The sequence below is a fragment of the Bufo bufo genome, chromosome 3, assembly GCF_905171765.1.
Source record: "Bufo bufo chromosome 3, aBufBuf1.1, whole genome shotgun sequence".
NCBI lineage: Eukaryota > Metazoa > Chordata > Amphibia > Anura > Bufonidae > Bufo > Bufo bufo.
Window position 1 is genome coordinate 631,410,308 of NC_053391.1, and position 19,520 is coordinate 631,429,827.

Genomic DNA, 19,520 nt, shown 5'->3' on the forward strand with positions numbered 1-19,520 from the left:
CCATTCCCAGACCTTACCGATGCGCAGCCATTCTTGACATTGGATGAGGAAGAGGAGGTAGCAACGGCCGCCACCCAGCGGTCTGACGACAGTACCCAGATCAGCCCAAGGAGGGAGGTCCCCGCTGTTACTGCCTACTCTGAGATCTCAAATGTCAGTGGTGGTGAAGGTGACGATAAGGATGTATCGATGGACATTACGTGGGTGCCCACAAGAGAGGAAGAGGAGGGGAGTTCACAGGGAGACACGGAGTAGCAGGCAGATCACAGGAGGCAAAAAGCAGACTGCAAATGTATCTGGAGCGAGCCATCCACCATGCACGATCACATCTGGCGCTCCCATGACGCCGGCACATGGATCCACAGTGTGGGATTTTTTTTTAACGTGTCAGCTGCTGACAATAGTGTTGCCATCTGCAGCCTGTGCTGTCAACGCATAAGTCGCGGTAAACCCAACACTCACCTAGGGATGACCACCTTCAGAAAGCACCTGGCCTCCCATCACCAAGCCCAGTGGGAGCAACACTGTCAGAACCCACAAAGCCGCGCTCCACGTCCTGCCTCTTCTCCTCTCTCCTCCAATTTGTCCTCCACCTTCCACCGTGCCGTCGTCGCGTTCATCTGGCAGAAGGCAGGCTTCCGTGGCCCAAATGTTCGAGCGTAAAAAGTTGATAACGGCGGATAACCCTGTTGCACAACGGCTAACCGCTGGCTTGTCGAAACTGGTAGCCCACCAACTACTGCCATATAAACTGGTGGACTCGGAGGCCTTTAGAAAATTTGTGGCCATTGGCACACTGCAATGGAAGGTCCCCGGAAGGAAATATTTCTCCCAGAAGGGCATCCCAGAGCTATATGGCCACGTTCAGCGGCAAGTGAATATATCTCTGGCACACATGGTCGGTGCCAAGATACATCTGACCACAGACACGTGGTCTAGCAAACACGGGCCGGGAAGGTACATAACTTTTACTGCCCACTGGGTGAACCTTCTGATGGTAGTCAAGCATGTAACGTGTGGCTCCCGTGTGGATTTGGTGTTACCGCCACGGAGTGCATGCAGGCCTGCGCCCCCCAAGCTCCCCAGAACCTATTCAACGTGCCAGGTGAGACGTTGCCATGCTGCAGCTGTTGTACCTGGAAGCCAAGAGCCACATCGGTCCTGCACTGCTTTCAGCTCTGCGGTCACAGGCTGATCAGTGGCTAACTCCGCTCAATTTGACAGTTGGTAAAGTGGTGTGCGACAACGGTGCCAATCTGCTAAGCCCGCTGAAACAGGGTAAAATGACACACGTGCTGTGCAAGGCACACGTCCTGAACTTAGTCGTGCAGCGATTCATTGCCAGATACCCCGGGTTCCAGGATGTCTTGCAGCAGGCCAGGAAAATCTCTGGCCATTTTAGAAGATCTTACACGGCCATGACTCACCTTGCTGACGTTCAGCGGCGACACCACCTGCCTGTCAGATGTCTGATTTGTGACAGCCCGACGCACTGGAACTCCACCTTGTATATGCTTGATAGGCTGCTCCAGCAGCAATGTGCAGTTAACGACTACCTGTACGAACTCTGCGGCAGGAAAGGTTCTGGGGACCTTGGTTTCTTTTCACCCCGCCAGCGGCTGCTCATGCGCGATGCATGCAGACTTCTGCAGCCATTTGATGAGATCACCAAACTGGTCAGTCACAGTCAGGGCGCCATCAGTGACATCGTACCTTACCCCTTCTTTCTGGAGCGTGCATTGTGTCGTGTCATTGATCAGGCCGCCGAAGAGCAGGAGCTGGAAGATGAGGAAGTTGCAATGCTGAATGAATTCTCAGGTGGGGCTACTCCATCTGAGACAAGTCAGCAGGAGTCTGAAGAGGAGTCAGAGGAGGATGGTGGCTGGGGGGCGGAGGAGGAGCAAGAAGAGCAGGCTTTGAGGGGGACTTTAAACTTTTCGGGGATCTATGGTGTTGTCTGTGGCTAGGGGGAGGAAACAGAGGGTGATATTCTCCTGGGTGATTAGCAGGAGCCAGCGAAACAGGTGCGTGTACCAATCCTACCGCGCCTGCAAGAAGAGGGCGGTTTGAAGATGTGTTGGTCACTTCGGATATGAGATCATTCTTGCAGCCAACCCATCGATAGCCGCCCTACAGATCCAGCCTCAGGGAACGCCTAGACCGACAGGTGTCCGACTACATCGGGTTAACGGCCGATGTAGACGCTCTGAGAAGTGAGGAATCCCTGGACTACTGGGTGTGCAGGTTTGACCTGTGGCCAGAGCTGGCACAATTTGCCATGGAACTCTTGGCTTGCCCCTCGTCCAGTGTCCTGTCCGAAAGGACTTTCAGCGCAGCAGGTGGGATCGTGACCGATAAGCGCACTCGCCTAGCTCACGATAGTGTGAACTACCTCACATTTCTAAAAATGAATGAGGCATGGATCTCTGAGGAATTCAACACCTGTGACGACCACGTGTAATTGAATTTCCTCATGCCAGCCCACACAGATCCGCCACCACCCAGAACAAAGAATGGTCCTTGTCTTATGTATATACAGCGGCATAAAAGGCCTTTTCTGTCAGGTGAATGCCTAATTTTTGGGGCCTCTACTCCAGTGGCCTAGAGTAAAATTTTTATCCAGTGAGCGCCTAATGTACCTCCAAGCACATTATCACAAGTTCTTTTCTGTCAGGTGAATGCATAATTTTGGGGGCCTGTACTCCCGTGGCCTAAAATAAAATTTTTATAGCCTCCAGCAGGGCACATTTTTAAGAGTTTCCCTTTAAGACGCATAAAAATGGCCCCTGATATATATTTTTTGTGGGAATTTTTGCCAATGATCCCTCTCTGGTATGTCACTGTCCATGTTATGGGACTATTTGTGCACTTCTAGTAAGTATTTGGTGGCTGCAAATATGACCTGAAGTTTGTTCAGGTTTGCCTGCCATTAAAGTCAATGGGGCCCACCGCGAATGCGTGGTTCGCGAACATTTGATGGCGAACGCACGTTCACATACCGTCCCAGACGATTTTCGTCCATCACTAATCAGTACCGGTCATCATTTGTTGTCATGCATTACCTAATGGTCCATTGGAGATGAGGGAGGCCGCTCCTTGTAACTTCACAGTCCGCGTTTTCAGAAACAGAATTTTGCTAACGCTTTTGTCTGTTACTGTGGAGAAATTAATGTCTTCATATTAGAACAAATATAAAAAAAGATGTAAGAGACTATGGGTCATATACTTTTATATACTGCTATCACACTCTGTAGCACTCTATGTACAATATTATCAGGAATATACATTCTTCTAAAAATCTCTATCCATTGGAGCCTCTAGGGGCCCACTGAGGTGAACAGGATTAATGTACGTCAGTTCTAGTGTTCTCTACTAAAGAAATAGCTGCATGGAGTACAACAGGAAAACGCTAGTGGACACCAGCTGTTTTGATCCGACGGTCACATTGTCAGATTGTACTTCTTCGTAGGACCCACAGGGTGCCACCCAAAGAGCCCCTCCCTGAAAGACACCCTATGGGTCATAGCCACAATCTTCCATACCTCAAAGCCCCTTTTGAGTGCCACCCAAAGACAGAGCACCTTCAGGACTCCAATGGCAGGCGCTCAATGGTTGAAGGAGTCACAGCATCCAAAGGGAGAAATAAAGCAGCCTTTGATTCCCCCAACATATACCGTATTTTTTGCCCCATAAGAAGCACTTTTTATTCCCCAAAGTGGGGGGAAAATGCCCCTGCGTCTTATGTGGCTGCTCTGTGACCTCACACTGTTGCGCTGCGATACACAGCCGACAGCAGGATAAAGAGGATCGTGATGGTGAGGAGCTGTGGCGTCCAGAAGCAGGAGAGGTAAGTGAGTTTTTTTATTTTATTTGCTCTGGGGGCTGATGGCTGACATATAGGGGTTGATATATGGGGCTGATGGCTGACATATGGGGGCTGATGGCTGACATATGGGGGCTGATGGCTGAATATATGGGGGCTGATGGCTGAATATATGGGGGCTGATGGCTGAATATATGGGGGCTAATGGCTGAATATATGGGGGCTAATGGCTGACATATGGGGGTTGATGACTGACATATGGGGGCTGCTTGCTGACATATGGGGGCTGCTTGCTGACATATGGGGGCTGATATATGGGGGCTGATGGCTGACATATGGGGGCTGATGGCTGAATATATGGGGCTGATGGCTGACATATAGGGGCTGATGGCTGACATATGGGGGCTGATGGCTGAATATATGGGGGCTAATGGCTGAATATATTGGGGCTAATGGCTGACATATGGGGGTTGATGTCTGACATATAGGGGCTGCTTGCTGACATATGGGGGCTGCTTGCTGACATATGGGGGCTGCTTGCTGACATATGGGGGCTGATAGATGGTTGACATATGGGGGCTGATAGATGGCTGAAGTTTGGGGGTCTGATCTGAGGTCTGATTGACATTGGGGGTCTGGTTGGGGCTGTAAGCTGAGGTCTGATTAACTTTGGGGGTCTGATTGCTGGTCTGACCTGAGGTGTAATGGAAAATATTTTTTTCTTATTGTTCTGGTGCGTCTTATAGGGCGAAAAATACGTTATATCTAATATATAAAGCTGAGTGTATGTATGTGTGTGTGTGTATGTCTGCTAAAGGAATCTGCACCGTTGCATTTACAATCACAGAATTTGGCACACAGGTACATCAGGTGCCCAGGAAGGTTTTAGACCGAGTCTCATCTCTCTAGCACGTACCGTTCCTGAGATATTCCCAAAAAAATGCATTAGCCAATAGAAGCCTGGTCACATGACCCTTATCAGCCAATAGAAGCTTGCAGGCCCTTAGTCTCCACATACACACAGTTTTACACCAGGTTTCCATAACAGCCATTTTTCTTCTCCACGTTGTTCAAAAAAATTTAGGAATGTTAGGTGATTTATGCCCTTTATGGATTAAAACCCAACTCTGTGTCAACTATGTAATTTTCCATGAGAGTTTTGCCATGGATCCCCCTCCGGCATGCCACAGTCCAGGTGTTAGTCCCCTTGAAACAACTTTTCCATCACTATTGTAGCTAGAAAGAGTCCCTGTGGGTTTTAAAATTTGCCTGCCTATTGAAGTCAATGGCGGTTCGCCCAGTTCGCGAACATTTGCAAAAATCTGCGTTCGCCTTTCGCGAACGGAAAATTTTATGTTCGCGACATCTCTACCAGCAGAGAGCACACATCACTGTAAGTACACAAAACACAACACATTTATCCCCAGATCACCCCAATTAACCCCTTGATTACCCCTGTCAATCACTAGTGAAAGGGAAAAAAGTGATCAGTGTAAACTGTCACTTTTTTTTTCACCAGTATTGACTGTTAGGTTTTAGGTTAGATTAGGCCCTTTTGGTAGGTAGTTAGCATCGGTTAGCACCCAGCCCACCGCACCGCAGTCACTGATTCGCTGATTAGCGTATCGCTAATCAGCATTGGTACTTTTATAGTATCGGTAAGTGATCAGAACTGATCACAGTCAGATCTATAATAGTATTAGTGTCACCTTAGTTCGCCCTCCACCCAAAACGCAGTGTTTGCCCGATCAAGCCTGATCGGTCGCCCACACGTGCGTTCACCCACGCCCGCCCCGCCGCAGTGAAAACATTTTTTTTATTTTTTTATCACTGCACAATCACTTCACAAGCGCTGCGGCGATAAAAAAAAATCTGTTTTGATATTTTTTATCAAACGTAGCGGCTTCCTGTACTTTGCTAGCCTCCCATTTGTAAGACAGGCTTGCTTTTTTTCTTGGGTAGTCTCAGGGAATACCCCCTAAATTTAGTTGACCAAATGGCAAGTAAGGGGCATTACAAGCGGCAGGAGCGTCCCAGAACGTCCACGATGCCCAGAAAGCTTTTCATGCAGTGATCCCTAAGATGACCCAATCGGACAGCATCGAGGCGTATCTGGCAGTGTTCGAAAAGGTGGCCATGCGGGAGAAATTACCCCGAGACCAATGTGCTGAGGTCATCGCTCTGTTCCTGGCGTCTGGACCCCAGCAGGTGTTTTTCGACCTACCAGCTGACCAAACGGCCGACTACCTGACCGTAAAAGGTGAGATTTTGGCAAGACTGGGGGTGAATTTATTGGTCCAGGCCTAGCGAGTGCATCAGTGGGAAACTAACCCGGCTGAACCTGGCAGACCGCAGTATTATGATCTACTGCACTGGCTGCAAAAATGGATGCAGCCTGAAGTACTGAGTCCCACTGCTATGCTGGACCGCCCTAGAGATGGACGACCTGGTGGAGCGCTACGAGGCCACCAGAAATCTACAGGGGGGTTCTTTTGTGAAGGGGCCAGTCAAACCCCGGAAAGCTCCACCACAGACCCAGCGGCCGGTGCCAGCAAAACCCGCCCGGGACATACCCCCTGTAGACCCAGCCCCAGTGATCTGCTGGCGATGTTAGGAGCCTGGACACATAAGGGCCGACTGTCCCCATCAGGGTGAACCCATGGACACCAACTATGGCTACTGCCACTCATTATATGCCAGGAAGTTGTGTGCCACAGGAACCTCCAAGACTATAGACAATAGTCATTTGTGCTAAGTGAAAGTGGGAGATACCCTGGCAGTGTGTGCTGCTGGACACAGGGAGCCTGGTGTCCCTGGTAAGAGCTGCCCTGGTGTGGCCCGCCGAGTATACTGGCCGAAAAGCAGGCGTAGTGTGCATCCATGGAGACTTAAAGGACTATTCCACCGCCCTGGTGTCACTATCCATGGTGGCCGGCACGTGGACTCATGAGGTGGCCGTCGCCACAAAGTTGCACTATGAACTAATAATTGGGAGAGACTGCCCTGTTTTCCCGTCACTATGGCCGGATACGAAAGTTACCGATACGCGGGAGACAGATGTGATCCTGGGAACCTGAGTCCGAAGGGCCAGCGGTAGGGGTGACCGCCACTTCGGTGGAAGAGGGGGAGACAACCCCACTAAGTGTGATGGTGGGAGACGTGGAGGACTTGCCACCGGGTCCGGAGTTGGCAGACCTCAACGTCTCCGGAGATAACTTTGGTACAGCACAGCACCAGGACCCGACTCTCTCTTGAGCCTGGGAAAATGTGGTAGTAGTTGAGGGTGAGCCGCAACAACCAGGGGCCAAGTCTATGTCCCCCCGTTTTGTGGTTCAACAGGAGATGCTGTACCGGGTAAATCAATTTCAGGGTGAGCATATTTAACAGCTGGTGGTGCCCAAGGCGTATCACAAGCTCGTGTTGGAGTTAGCCCACCAACATGTTCTTGGGGGACACCTTGGCCAGCAAAAAACGCAGGACCGGATTCTACAGCGGTTCTACTGGCCCAGTGTGTTCAGAGAGGTGGAAGAGTATTGCAAGTCTTGCCCAACTTGCCAGATAACCAGCCCCCAGCCACATTTCCATACTCCCCTGGTCCCTCTCCCGATTATTGAGGTTCCATTCGAGCGGATCGCTATGGATCTCATAGGCCCAATACCAAAGTCCACTAGAGGGCACCAACACATCTTAGTCGTCCTTGACTACGCCACTCGGTACCCGGAGGCGGTGCCACTGCGTCATACATGAGCCAAACTCATAGCTAAGGAGTTAATGGAGATGTTTTCTCGAGTGGGTCTGCCTAAGGAGGTTCTTACTGACTAAGGGACCCCGTTTATCTCCAAGGTCATGAGGGAACTCTGTAAGTTGCTCCACATAAAACAGCTACAGACGTCCGTGTATCATCCGCAAACGGATGGCCTGGTAGAGAGGTTTAATCAAACACAAAAAAATATGTTAAAAAGAGTGGTGTCTAAGGATGGGAGGGACTGGGACCTTCTTCTGCCCTATCTCATGTTCGCAGTGCCCCAGGCCTCTACTGGGTTCTCGCCCTTCGAACTGCTATATGGCAGACACCCTCGTGGTCTGTTGGACATGGCCAAAGAGGCGTGGGAACAACAGCCCACACCACACAAAAGTGTTGTTGAGTACGTCACCCAGACGCAGGGACGGATGGAAATAGTGTTGGCTCTGGTTATGGAGCATATGGAGGCAGCACAGTGAGCCCAGAGTAGGGTCTATAATAGGCAGGCTCGGGTCTGGAACTTTAACCTGGGTGATCGGGTGTTGGTTCTGGTACCGACCATAGACAGTAAGTTCCTAGCTAGGTGGCAGAGGCCCTACGAGGTACTTGAAAAAATTGGAGAGGTAGATTACAAGGTATACCAGCCAGGGAGGCAGAAGCCGGAGCAGGAGTACCATGTGAATCTGCTCAAACCCTGGAAAGATAGGGAAACCTGTACGGAAGACAGCCCACGACCAGGGTTCCTAGAGGAAGCGGTTTCGGCTCCTCTGTCTGAAGCAAGGGAAGCGGCTGCCACAGTGAAAATTGCTGACAGCCTCTCCTCTAAACAGGCTCAGGAAGCCAGGGAGTTTATTTGTCGGAACACGAATGTGTTCTCGGACCTCCCTGGACGCACGTCCATAACCCGGCATGACATTGTCACTGAGCCTCAGGCAAAATTCCGGTTAAAACCATACCGGGTACCCGAGGCTCGGCGACAAGTCATCGCAAAAGAAGTGCAGCTAATGCTCCAGCTAGGTGTCATCGAGGAATCAAAAAGTGAATGGGCCAGTCCGATAGTCTTAATACCCAAGCCGGACGGGACATTGCGGTTCTGTAACGATTTCCGCAAACTGAATGATGTGTCCAAGTTTGACGCGTATCCCATGCCCCGAGTAGATGAGCTTATTGAGAAGTTAGGCCAAGCCCGGTATTTTTCTGTGTTGGACCTCACCAAAAGGTACTGGCAGGTACCCTTGACAGAGGCTGTCAAGAAAAAAAACTGCTTTCATCACGCCAGAGGGGCTGTATCAGTACAAGGTATTACCCTTTGGTCTACATGGCGCTCCCGCCACGTTTCAAAGGATAATGGACATTGTACTCCGTCAACATCGTCGGTACGCTTCGGCGTACCTGGACAATATCATTGTCCATAGCACCGACTGGGAAAGTCACCTACTGTACCTAAAGTACAGGCTGTAGTTGACTCCCTTAGGAAGGCTGGCTTAACCGCTAACCCAAATAAGTGCGTGATAGGGTTAGAAGAGACCAAGTACCTGGGTATGTAATTGGGCGCGGAATAATCAAACCTCAGGTGAGCAAAATTGAGGCAATTAGGAATTGGCCCCGACCTGTCAATACTCGGCAACTGCACAATTTTTTATCACTGCACAATCACTTCACAAGCGCTGCGGCGATAAAAAAAAATCTGTTTTGATATTTTTTATCAAACGCAGCGGCTTCCTGTACTTCGCTAGCCTCCCATTTGTAAGACAGGCTTGCTTTTTTTCTTGGGTAGTCTCAGGGAATACCCCCTAAATTTAGTTGACCAAATGGCAAGTAAGGGGCATTACAAGCGGCAGGAGCGTCCCAGAACGTCCACGATGCCCAGAAAGCTTTTCATGCAGTGATCCCTAAGATGACCCAATCGGACAGCATCGAGAAATTACCCCGAGACCAATGTGCTGAGGTCATCGCTCTGTTCCTGGCGTCTGGACCCCAGCAGGTGTTTTTCGACCTACCAGCTGACCAAACGGCCGACTACCTGACCGTAAAAGGTGAGATTTTGGCAAGACTGGGGGTGAATTTATTGGTCCAGGCCTAGCGAGTGCATCAGTGGGAAACTAACCCGGCTGAACCTGGCAGACCGCAGTATTATGATCTACTGCACTGGCTGCAAAAATGGATGCAGCCTGAAGTACTGAGTCCCACTGCTATGCTGGACCGCCCTAGAGATGGACGACCCGGTGGAGCGCTACGAGGCCACCAGAAATCTACAGGGGGGTTCTTTTGTGAAGGGGCCAGTCAAACCCCGGAAAGCTCCACCACAGACCCAGCGGCCGGTGCCAGCAAAACCCGCCCGGGACATACCCCCTGTAGACCCAGCCCCAGTGATCTGCTGGCGATGTTAGGAGCCTGGACACATAAGGGCCGACTGTCCCCATCAGGGTGAACCCATGGACACCAACTATGGCTACTGCCACTCATTATATGCCAGGAAGTTGTGTGCCACAGGAACCTCCAAGACTATAGACAATAGTCATTTGTGCTAAGTGAAAGTGGGAGATACCCTGGCAGTGTGTGCTGCTGGACACAGGGAGCCTGGTGTCCCTGGTAAGAGCTGCCCTGGTGTGGCCCGCCGAGTATACTGGCCGAAAAGCAGGCGTAGTGTGCATCCATGGAGACTTAAAGGACTATTCCACCACCCTGGTGTCACTATCCATGGTGGCCGGCACGTGGACTCATGAGGTGGCCGTCGCCACAAAGTTGCACTATGAACTAATAATTGGGAGAGACTGCCCTGTTTTCCCGTCACTATGGCCGGATACGAAAGTTACCGATACGCGGGAGACAGATGTGATCCTGGGAACCTGAGTCCGAAGGGCCAGCGGTAGGGGTGACCGCCACTTCGGTGGAAGAGGGGGAGACAACCCCACTAAGTGTGATGGTGGGAGACGTGGAGGACTTGCCACCGGGTCCGGAGTTGGCAGACCTCAACGTCTCCGGAGATAACTTTGGTACAGCACAGCACCAGGACCCGACTCTCTCTTGAGCCTGGGAAAATGTGGTAGTAGTTGAGGGTGAGCCGCAACAACCAGGGGCCAAGTCTATGTCCCCCCGTTTTGTGGTTCAACAGGAGATGCTGTACCGGGTAAATCAATTTCAGGGTGAGCATATTTAACAGCTGGTGGTGCCCAAGGCGTATCACAAGCTCGTGTTGGAGTTAGCCCACCAACATGTTCTTGGGGGACACCTTGGCCAGCAAAAAACGCAGGACCGGATTCTACAGCGGTTCTACTGGCCCAGTGTGTTCAGAGAGGTGGAAGAGTATTGCAAGTCTTGCCCAACTTGCCAGATAACCAGCCCCCAGCCACATTTCCATACTCCCCTGGTCCCTCTCCCGATTATTGAGGTTCCATTCGAGCGGATCGCTATGGATCTCATAGGCCCAATACCAAAGTCCACTAGAGGGCACCAACACATCTTAGTCGTCCTTGACTACGCCACTCGGTACCCGGAGGCGGTGCCACTGCGTCATACATGAGCCAAACTCATAGCTAAGGAGTTAATGGAGATGTTTTCTCGAGTGGGTCTGCCTAAGGAGGTTCTTACTGACTAAGGGACCCCGTTTATCTCCAAGGTCATGAGGGAACTCTGTAAGTTGCTCCACATAAAACAGCTACAGACGTCCGTGTATCATCCGCAAACGGATGGCCTGGTAGAGAGGTTTAATCAAACACAAAAAAATATGTTAAAAAGAGTGGTGTCTAAGGATGGGAGGGACTGGGACCTTCTTCTGCCCTATCTCATGTTCGCAGTGCCCCAGGCCTCTACTGGGTTCTCGCCCTTCGAACTGCTATATGACAGACACCCTCGTGGTCTGTTGGACATGGCCAAAGAGGCGTGGGAACAACAGCCCACACCACACAAAAGTGTTGTTGAGTACGTCACCCAGACGCAGGGACGGATGGAAATAGTGTTGGCTCTGGTTATGGAGCATATGGAGGCAGCACAGTGAGCCCAGAGTAGGGTCTATAATAGGCAGGCTCGGGTCTGGAACTTTAACCTGGGTGATCGGGTGTTGGTTCTGGTACCGACCATAGACAGTAAGTTCCTAGCTAGGTGGCAGAGGCCCTACGAGGTACTTGAAAAAATTGGAGAGGTAGATTACAAGGTATACCAGCCAGGGAGGCAGAAGCCGGAGCAGGAGTACCATGTGAATCTGCTCAAACCCTGGAAAGATAGGGAAACCTGTACGGAAGACAGCCCACGACCAGGGTTCCTAGAGGAAGCGGTTTCGGCCCCTCTGTCTGAAGCAAGGGAAGCGGCTGCCACAGTGAAAATTGCTGACAGCCTCTCCTCTAAACAGGCTCAGGAAGCCAGGGAGTTTATTTGTCGGAACACGAATGTGTTCTCGGACCTCCCTGGACGCACGTCCATAACCCGGCATGACATTGTCACTGAGCCTCAGGCAAAATTCCGGTTAAAACCATACCGGGTACCCGAGGCTCGGCGACAAGTCATCGCAAAAGAAGTGCAGCTAATGCTCCAGCTAGGTGTCATCGAGGAATCAAAAAGTGAATGGGCCAGTCCGATAGTCTTAATACCCAAGCCGGACGGGACATTGCGGTTCTGTAACGATTTCCGCAAACTGAATGATGCGTCCAAGTTTGACGCGTATCCCATGCCCCGAGTAGATGAGCTTATTGAGAAGTTAGGCCAAGCCCGGTATTTTTCTGTGTTGGACCTCACCAAAAGGTACTGGCAGGTACCCTTGACGGAGGCTGTCAAGAAAAAAAACTGCTTTCATCACGCCAGAGGGGCTGTATCAGTACAAGGTATTACCCTTTGGTCTACATGGCGCTCCCGCCACGTTTCAAAGGATAATGGACATTGTACTCCGTCAACATCGTCGGTATGCTTCGGCGTACCTGGACAATATCATTGTCCATAGCACCGACTGGGAAAGTCACCTACTGTACCTAAAGTACAGGCTGTAGTTGACTCCCTTAGGAAGGCTGGCTTAACCGCTAACCCAAATAAGTGCGTGATAGGGTTAGAAGAGACCAAGTACCTGGGTATGTAATTGGGCGCGGAATAATCAAACCTTAGGTGAGCAAAATTGAGGCAATTAGGAATTGGCCCCGACCTGTCAATACTCGGCAACTAAACTCGTTCCTGGGTATGGTGGGGTACTATATGAGGTTTGTCGCCACACCATTGACAGGCCTTTTGAAGGGACGCAAGTCAGTGACAGTCCAGTGGAATGAGCAGGCGGAAACGGCTTTCTCCGCTTTGAAGTCGGCCCTGTGTGGGTCCCCGGTATTGGTGACGCCCGACTTCAAGAGGGAGTTTGTGGTACAGACCGATGCCTCTGAAGTAGGCCTCAGAGCTGTACTCTCTCAGGACATCAATTGGGAGGAACATTGCGTTGTTTTCCTGAGCCGAAAGCTTAACCCAGCCGAGACTAGGTACAGTATAGTGGAGAGAGAGTGCCTGGCCATCAAGTGGGCACTCGAGTCTCTCCGCTATTATCTGTTGGGGAGAAAGTTCCATCTGGTGACCAACCACTCCCCTCTCAAGTGGATGAGCCAAGCCAAAGAGAGGAATGCTCGGGTCACCAGGTGGTTCTTGTCTTTACAAAACTTTAAGTTTTCTGTGGAACATAGGGCAGGCAAGTTACAGGGAAACGCAGATGCCCTGTTCTGTGTACAGTCTGGCAAGTGTTCACCCCCTCAGGGTTGAAAAAAGGGGGAGGTATGTAGGAAGGCACAAGGGTCCGTCATTGACGGAAGGTACGTGCCACCGAGATTCCTGGCCTCTGTGAGGTAAGAGCAGGTATTTTTAAGTGGCAGTTAGTGCTGACTGACACTATTTGTTATTTAGTATGGCTGTAAAGCCAATCCGGGCCAGCTCTTACTGGAAGCAGCCAAAGTGCAGGGTGGGTGGCTGCTGCCCATGCTCCAGGCCGGGTTTTGGCTGGGATATAAAAACCCAGCCAGCAGTCTCAGCTGTGTGGATTTTACCTCCATCTGACAGTGAAGCTGTGGAGCCTCTGTGCTGAAGGCTGAAGACTGCAAACAGGCGTGCAGGCCGCCTGAAAGAGGCCAGTGAACTTTTCTGTGGCTGAGCATTCAGCCGGGTGTGAACTGACACTTAGGATTCCAGGTGAACACTGTTATTTTGCTGTGTGTGAACAAGCACCAAGACTGTTATGTTTTTGTTGAGGGTGAATAAAACACTGAAGTTTGATTTACATCCTGGTTCCTTGCCTCTATACTGCGTCCGCTAACCTGTCTACCAGAGCAAATCCCCACTAATATATATATATATATATATATATATATATACACACACACACACACACACACACACACACACTGCTCAAAAAAATAAAGGGAACACAAAAATAACACATCCTAGATCTGAATTAATTAAATATTCTTCTGAAATACTTTGTTCTTTACATAGTTGAATGTGCTGACAACAAAATCACACAAAAATAAAAAAAATGGAAATCAAATTTTTCAATCCATGGAGGTCTGGATTTGTAGTCACCCTCAAAATTAAAGTGGAAAAACACACTACAGGCTGATCCAACTTTGATGTAATGTCCTTAAAACAAGTCAAAATGAGGCTCAGTAGTGTGTGTGGCCTCCACGTGCCTGTATGACCTCCCTACAATGCCTGTGCATGCTCCTGATAAGGTGGCGGACGGTCTCCTGAGGGATCTCCTCCCAGACCTGGACTAAAGCATCTGCCAACTCCTGGACAGTCTGTGGTGCAACGTGATGTTGGTGGATAGAGCGAGACATGATGTCCCAGATGTGCTCAATTGGATTCAGGTCTGGGGAACGGGTGGGCCAGTCCACAGCATCAATGCCTTCGTCTTGCAGGAACTGCTGACACACTCCAGCCACATGAGGTCTAGCATTGTCTTGCATTAGGAGGAACCCAGGGCCAACTGCACCAGCATATGGTCTCACAAGGGGTCTGAGGATCTCATCTCGGTACGTAATGGCAGTCAGGCTACCTCTGGCGAGCACATGGAGGGCTGTGCGGCCCTCCAAAGAAATGCCACCCCACACCATTACTGACCCAATGCCAAACCGGTCATGCTGGAGGATGTTGCAGGCAGCAGAACGTTCTCCACGGCATCTCCAGACTCTGTCACGTCTGTCACATGTGCTCAGTGTGAACCTGCTTTCATCTGTGAAGAGCACAGGGCGCCAGTGGCGAATTTGCCAATATTGGTGTTCTCTGGCAAATGCCAAGCGTCCTGCATGGTGTTGGGCTGTAAGCACAACCCCCACCTGTGGACGTCGGGCCCTCATATCACCCTCATGGAGTCTGTTTCTGACCGTTTGAGCAGACACATGCACATTTGTGGCCTGCTGGAGGTCATTTTGCAGTGCTCTGGCAGTGCTCCTCATGTTCCTCCTTGCACAAAGGCGGATGTAGCGGTCCTGCTGCTGGGTTGTTGCCCTCCTACGGCCTCCTCCACGTCTCCTGATGTACTGGCCTGTCTCCTGGTAGCGCCTCCATGCTCTGGACACTACGCTGACAGACACAGCAAACCTTCTTGCCACAGCTCGCATTGATGTGCCATCCTGGATAAGCTGCACTACTTGAGCCACTTGTGTGGGTTGTAGACTCCGTCTCATGCTACCACTAGAGTGAAAGCACCGCCAGCATTCAAAAGTGACCAAAACATCAGCCAGGAAGCATAGGAACTGAGAAGCGGTCTGTGGTAACCACCTGCAGAACCACTCCTTTATTGGGGGTGTCTTGTTAATTGCCTATAATTTCCACCTGTTGTCTATCCCATTTGCACAACAGCATGTGAAATTGATTGTCACTCAGTGTTGCTTCCTAAGTGGACAGTTTGATTTCACAGAAGTGTGATTGACTTGGAGTTACATTGTGTTGTTTAAGTGTTCCCTTTATTTTTTTGAGCAGTGTATATATATATATATATATATATATATTGAACAAAAATATAAACGCAGCACTTTTGGTTTTGCTCCCATTTTGCATGAGCTGAACTCAAAGATCTGAAACATTTTCTACATACACAAAAGACCCATTACTCTCAAATATTGTTCACAAATCTGTCTAAATCTGTGTTAGTGAGCACTTCTCCTTTGCCAAGAATATTGCACAGGTGTGCCTTAGACTGCCCACAATAAAAGACCACTATGAAATGTGCAGTTTGATCACACAGCACACTGCCACAGATGTCGCAACGTTTGAGGGAGCGTGCAATTGGCATACTGACTGCAGGAATGTCTACAAGAGCTGATGCCCGTGCAATGAATTTTTATTTCTCTAAGGCCATCTCCAAAGGCGTTTCAGAGAATTTGGCAGTACATTCAACCGGCCTCACAACCGCAGGCCACGTGTAACCACACCAGCCCAGGACCTCCACATCCAACAGTTTCACCTCCATGATCGTCTGAGACCAGCCACCCGGACAGCTGCAGAAACAATCGGTTAGCATAACCAAAGAATTTCTGCACAAAATGTCAGAAACAGTCTCAGGGAAGCTCATCTGCATGCTCGTTGTCCTCATCGGGGTCTGGACCTGACTGCAGTTTGTCGTCGTAACCGACTTGAGTGGGTAAATGCTTACATTCGAAGGTGTCTGGCACGTTGGAGAGGCGTTCTGTTCACAGATGAGTCCTGGTTTTCACTGTTCAGGGCAGATGGCAGACAGCGTGTGTGGCGTCATGTGGGTGAGCGGTTTGCTGACGTCAACGTGGATCGAGTGGCCCATGGTGGAGGTGGGGTATAGTATGGGCAGGCTTATGTTATGGACAACGAACACAGGTGCATTTTATTGATGGCATTTTGAATGCACACAAATACCGTGACGAGATCATGAGGCCTATTGTTATGCCATTCATCCATGACCATCACTTCATGTTGCAGCATGATAATGCACAGCCCCATATTGCAAGGATCTGTACACAATTCCTGGAAGCTGAAAACATCCCAGTTCTTGCATGGCCAGCATACTCACCGGACATGTCACCCATTGAGCATGTTTAGGATGCTCTGGATCTGTGTATACGACAGCGTGTTCCTGCCAATATTTTGCAACTTCGCACAGCTATTGAAGAGGAGTGGACCAACATTCCACAGGCCACAATAAACAACCTGATCAACTCTATGCGACGGAGATGTGTTGCACTGCGTGAGCCAAATGGTGGCCATACTAGATACTGACTGGTTTTCTGACCCCCCGCAAGTAAGGCAAAACTGTGCACATTTCAGAGTGGCCTTTTATTGTGGGCAGTCTAAGGCACACCTGTGTAATATTCATGCTGTCTAATCAGCACCTTGATATGCCACACCTGTGAGGTGGGATGGATTATCTCGGCAAAGGAGAAGTGCTCGCTAACACAGATTTAGACAGATTTGTGAACAATATTTGAGAGTAATGGGTCTTTTGTGTATGTAGAAAAGGTTTCAGATCTTTGAGTTCAGCTCCTGCAAAATGGGAGCAAAATTGAAAGTGTTGCGTTTATATTTTTGTTCAGTGTATGTAAAGAAATGAATTTGGACAGAATTTGACTTTCTGTCATTTTTTTCCCCTGCTATTTGTAGTCTCCTGTTTCATGTACCGTACATACTCATCAATACAGGAGTGTTATACAGAACAGACCTGCAGTCAGCAAGACAAAAAAAAAGATATAAAAATGCAAATAATAGTACTGGCTGATAAATTAGTCATCTGAATCCACAGTGTGTTACACTAATTATTTTCACAGTAACAGGGCATTTGTAGAGCAGAAAGCAATTTCTTAAATTTCCATGTTACTATAGCAGTGGTGGGTTGCTAAGCTATCGGGAACAGTACAAGAGCCAGGTGCAAATCAATTATTATGTACTGAATTGACACTGGCCAATTATGCTCCATGGATAATCTAATTTAGTGGTACAAGTGCTACAATATTTGGACAACTGAACTTCCTATAAATGTGTCCTAAAGGAAAACTCCATGCTGAAAATAAAGCTGCTCTCTCTACTATATTTTTCCTATATAAAAGTATAATATGCACTAAAATCACACTAAACAGTACAGAATGGAGCTGTTGTTGCCTACCTTCTCATGGTCCCTTTATCACTGTAAGGCCCATTCACACGGCAGATTTTGCAAAGTCCGCTGTAGAAACCCCTCCAGTTTTTGCCATGGTTTTTCCAAGTAAATGCATTAGTGGACAGAGATGGAGGCAGAAGGCTCCTTCCACCGTGTAGTTTCCAGCACCACCGTACTGCAGCTCAGTTTCCATTCACTTGAATTGGAGTTGAGCTGTAATACCCGGGCATGGCCACTGCAAAAAACAAGGATTAGCTCTGGAGGAGCTGGTGCAGAGGATGGCAATGATAGTGGCCCTGATGAAGTGTTGTGGCACAGTGTACTCCATCAGGCCGGTGCAGTGGAAATGTAGTATTGAAGGGTGAGGCCAGAAGTAAATATAACAGTGTTTTTCACTAAGTAAAAAGTGTAACTTCAGGTACATTCAATAGTAGCAGTTTCCAAGTGCAGTTCTGTGGCACCACTAAGGATGATGGAGGCAGGTTGGTTGGCTGCACTATGTAGTACTGGCCTTGTGGTAGTCTGGTGATCGGAGTCTTAGCCATAGTCCCTCACCTCACAACTGTGTCTGTAGATGCTGGTTGTAGCAGTTTACTCTGCTGTCTATCTTCTCAAGAATTCACTTGAGGCTTGGAGTAAGTGGATTTTTCTGGAGAATCTTTTCCAGGGCAGGAGCTCTGACTTGTGCTTTCTCTCCACACTGTTCTGGACCCCCCCCTCCCCCCTCCTGGAAGGAAGCACAACCAGCCCACTCCTACCAAGATGGTGGGAAAAGGGTGGCTAGCCTTGTTCCTGTCAACCATTGCCATCCACTCCTTACTGGTAGATATGGCCATATAATTCAATACAAAATAGATAACAATATGATATAAAGCAATACAAAACTATATACAACATTGTAATACCCCCCCCCCCCCCGGTCTGGATTACTACAGTAGTAGCTGCTAAAGGTAATGTGCTCCCCTTTCTGAATTATAGTGGGTGGTTTAGTCAGCACAACCTGCCTGCAGGTGCAGATCACTATGGCGAAATACATATACAAACGGAAAATGCAAATGTGATCGCACACTGCATCCAGCACTCTGCCCTCCATGCTGGATGAGACATTGGTTTATATTTTGGCCAAAGCATAGTAAGCCACTCACCGCGTCAAGGTCGTCTCAATTGAGTGGTCCCTAACTCTTGTTCCTACCTGTTCATGGGCCATGACAGCCACATAAAATCCAGGGAATGCAGGTCAGCATGCAAGCCAAGTACACTTTGCTTGTAACCCCGTCCGGTGCCATTACAGCTTTCATCGGATCCAGGGATGCAAGTACCAACATGCATGCTGAACCCACCATATACTTCTCCTGGAGCCAGATGGCTAATGGTAGGTTCTATATAAGCAGACTCAGTTTTATACTGACTTTAAAACCAGCCTCCAGGACAGATTGACTGGTCAGGTGTGCTTGACTCAAAGGAGATCGCCACGCCTCCAATATATGCTACAAAGAAAAAAAGTGGGTGGTTTAGTCAGCACAACCTGCCTGCAGGTGCAGATCACTATGGCGAAATACATATACAAACGGAAAATGCAAATGTGATCGCACACTGCATCCATTAGCCATCTGGCTCCAGGAGAAGTATATGGTCGGTTCAGCATGCATGTTGGTACTTGCATCCCTGGATCCGATGAAAGCTGTAATGGCACCGGACGGGGTTACAAGCAAAGTGTACCTGGCTTGCATGCTGACCTGCATTCCCTGGATTTCATGTGGCTGTCATGGCCCATGAACAGGTAGGAACAAGAGTTAGGGACCACTCAATTGAGACGACCTTGACGCGGTGAGTGGCTTACTATGCTTTGGCCAAAATATAAACCAATGTCTCAT

General features: G+C 49.4%; 1 protein-coding gene across 1 annotated transcript in view; it reads right to left on the reverse strand.

Annotated features, from left to right (window-relative positions):
• The window catches only part of LOC120996311 (WD repeat-containing protein 49-like), a 193,320-nt gene that overhangs the window by 35,797 nt on the left and 138,003 nt on the right, over positions 1-19,520 (reverse strand). The window contains exon 23 of the mRNA XM_040426158.1: positions 3,063-3,155. Within this exon, the coding sequence (XP_040282092.1) occupies positions 3,063-3,155 (93 nt within the window). The remainder of the gene's footprint in view (positions 1-3,062; positions 3,156-19,520) is intronic.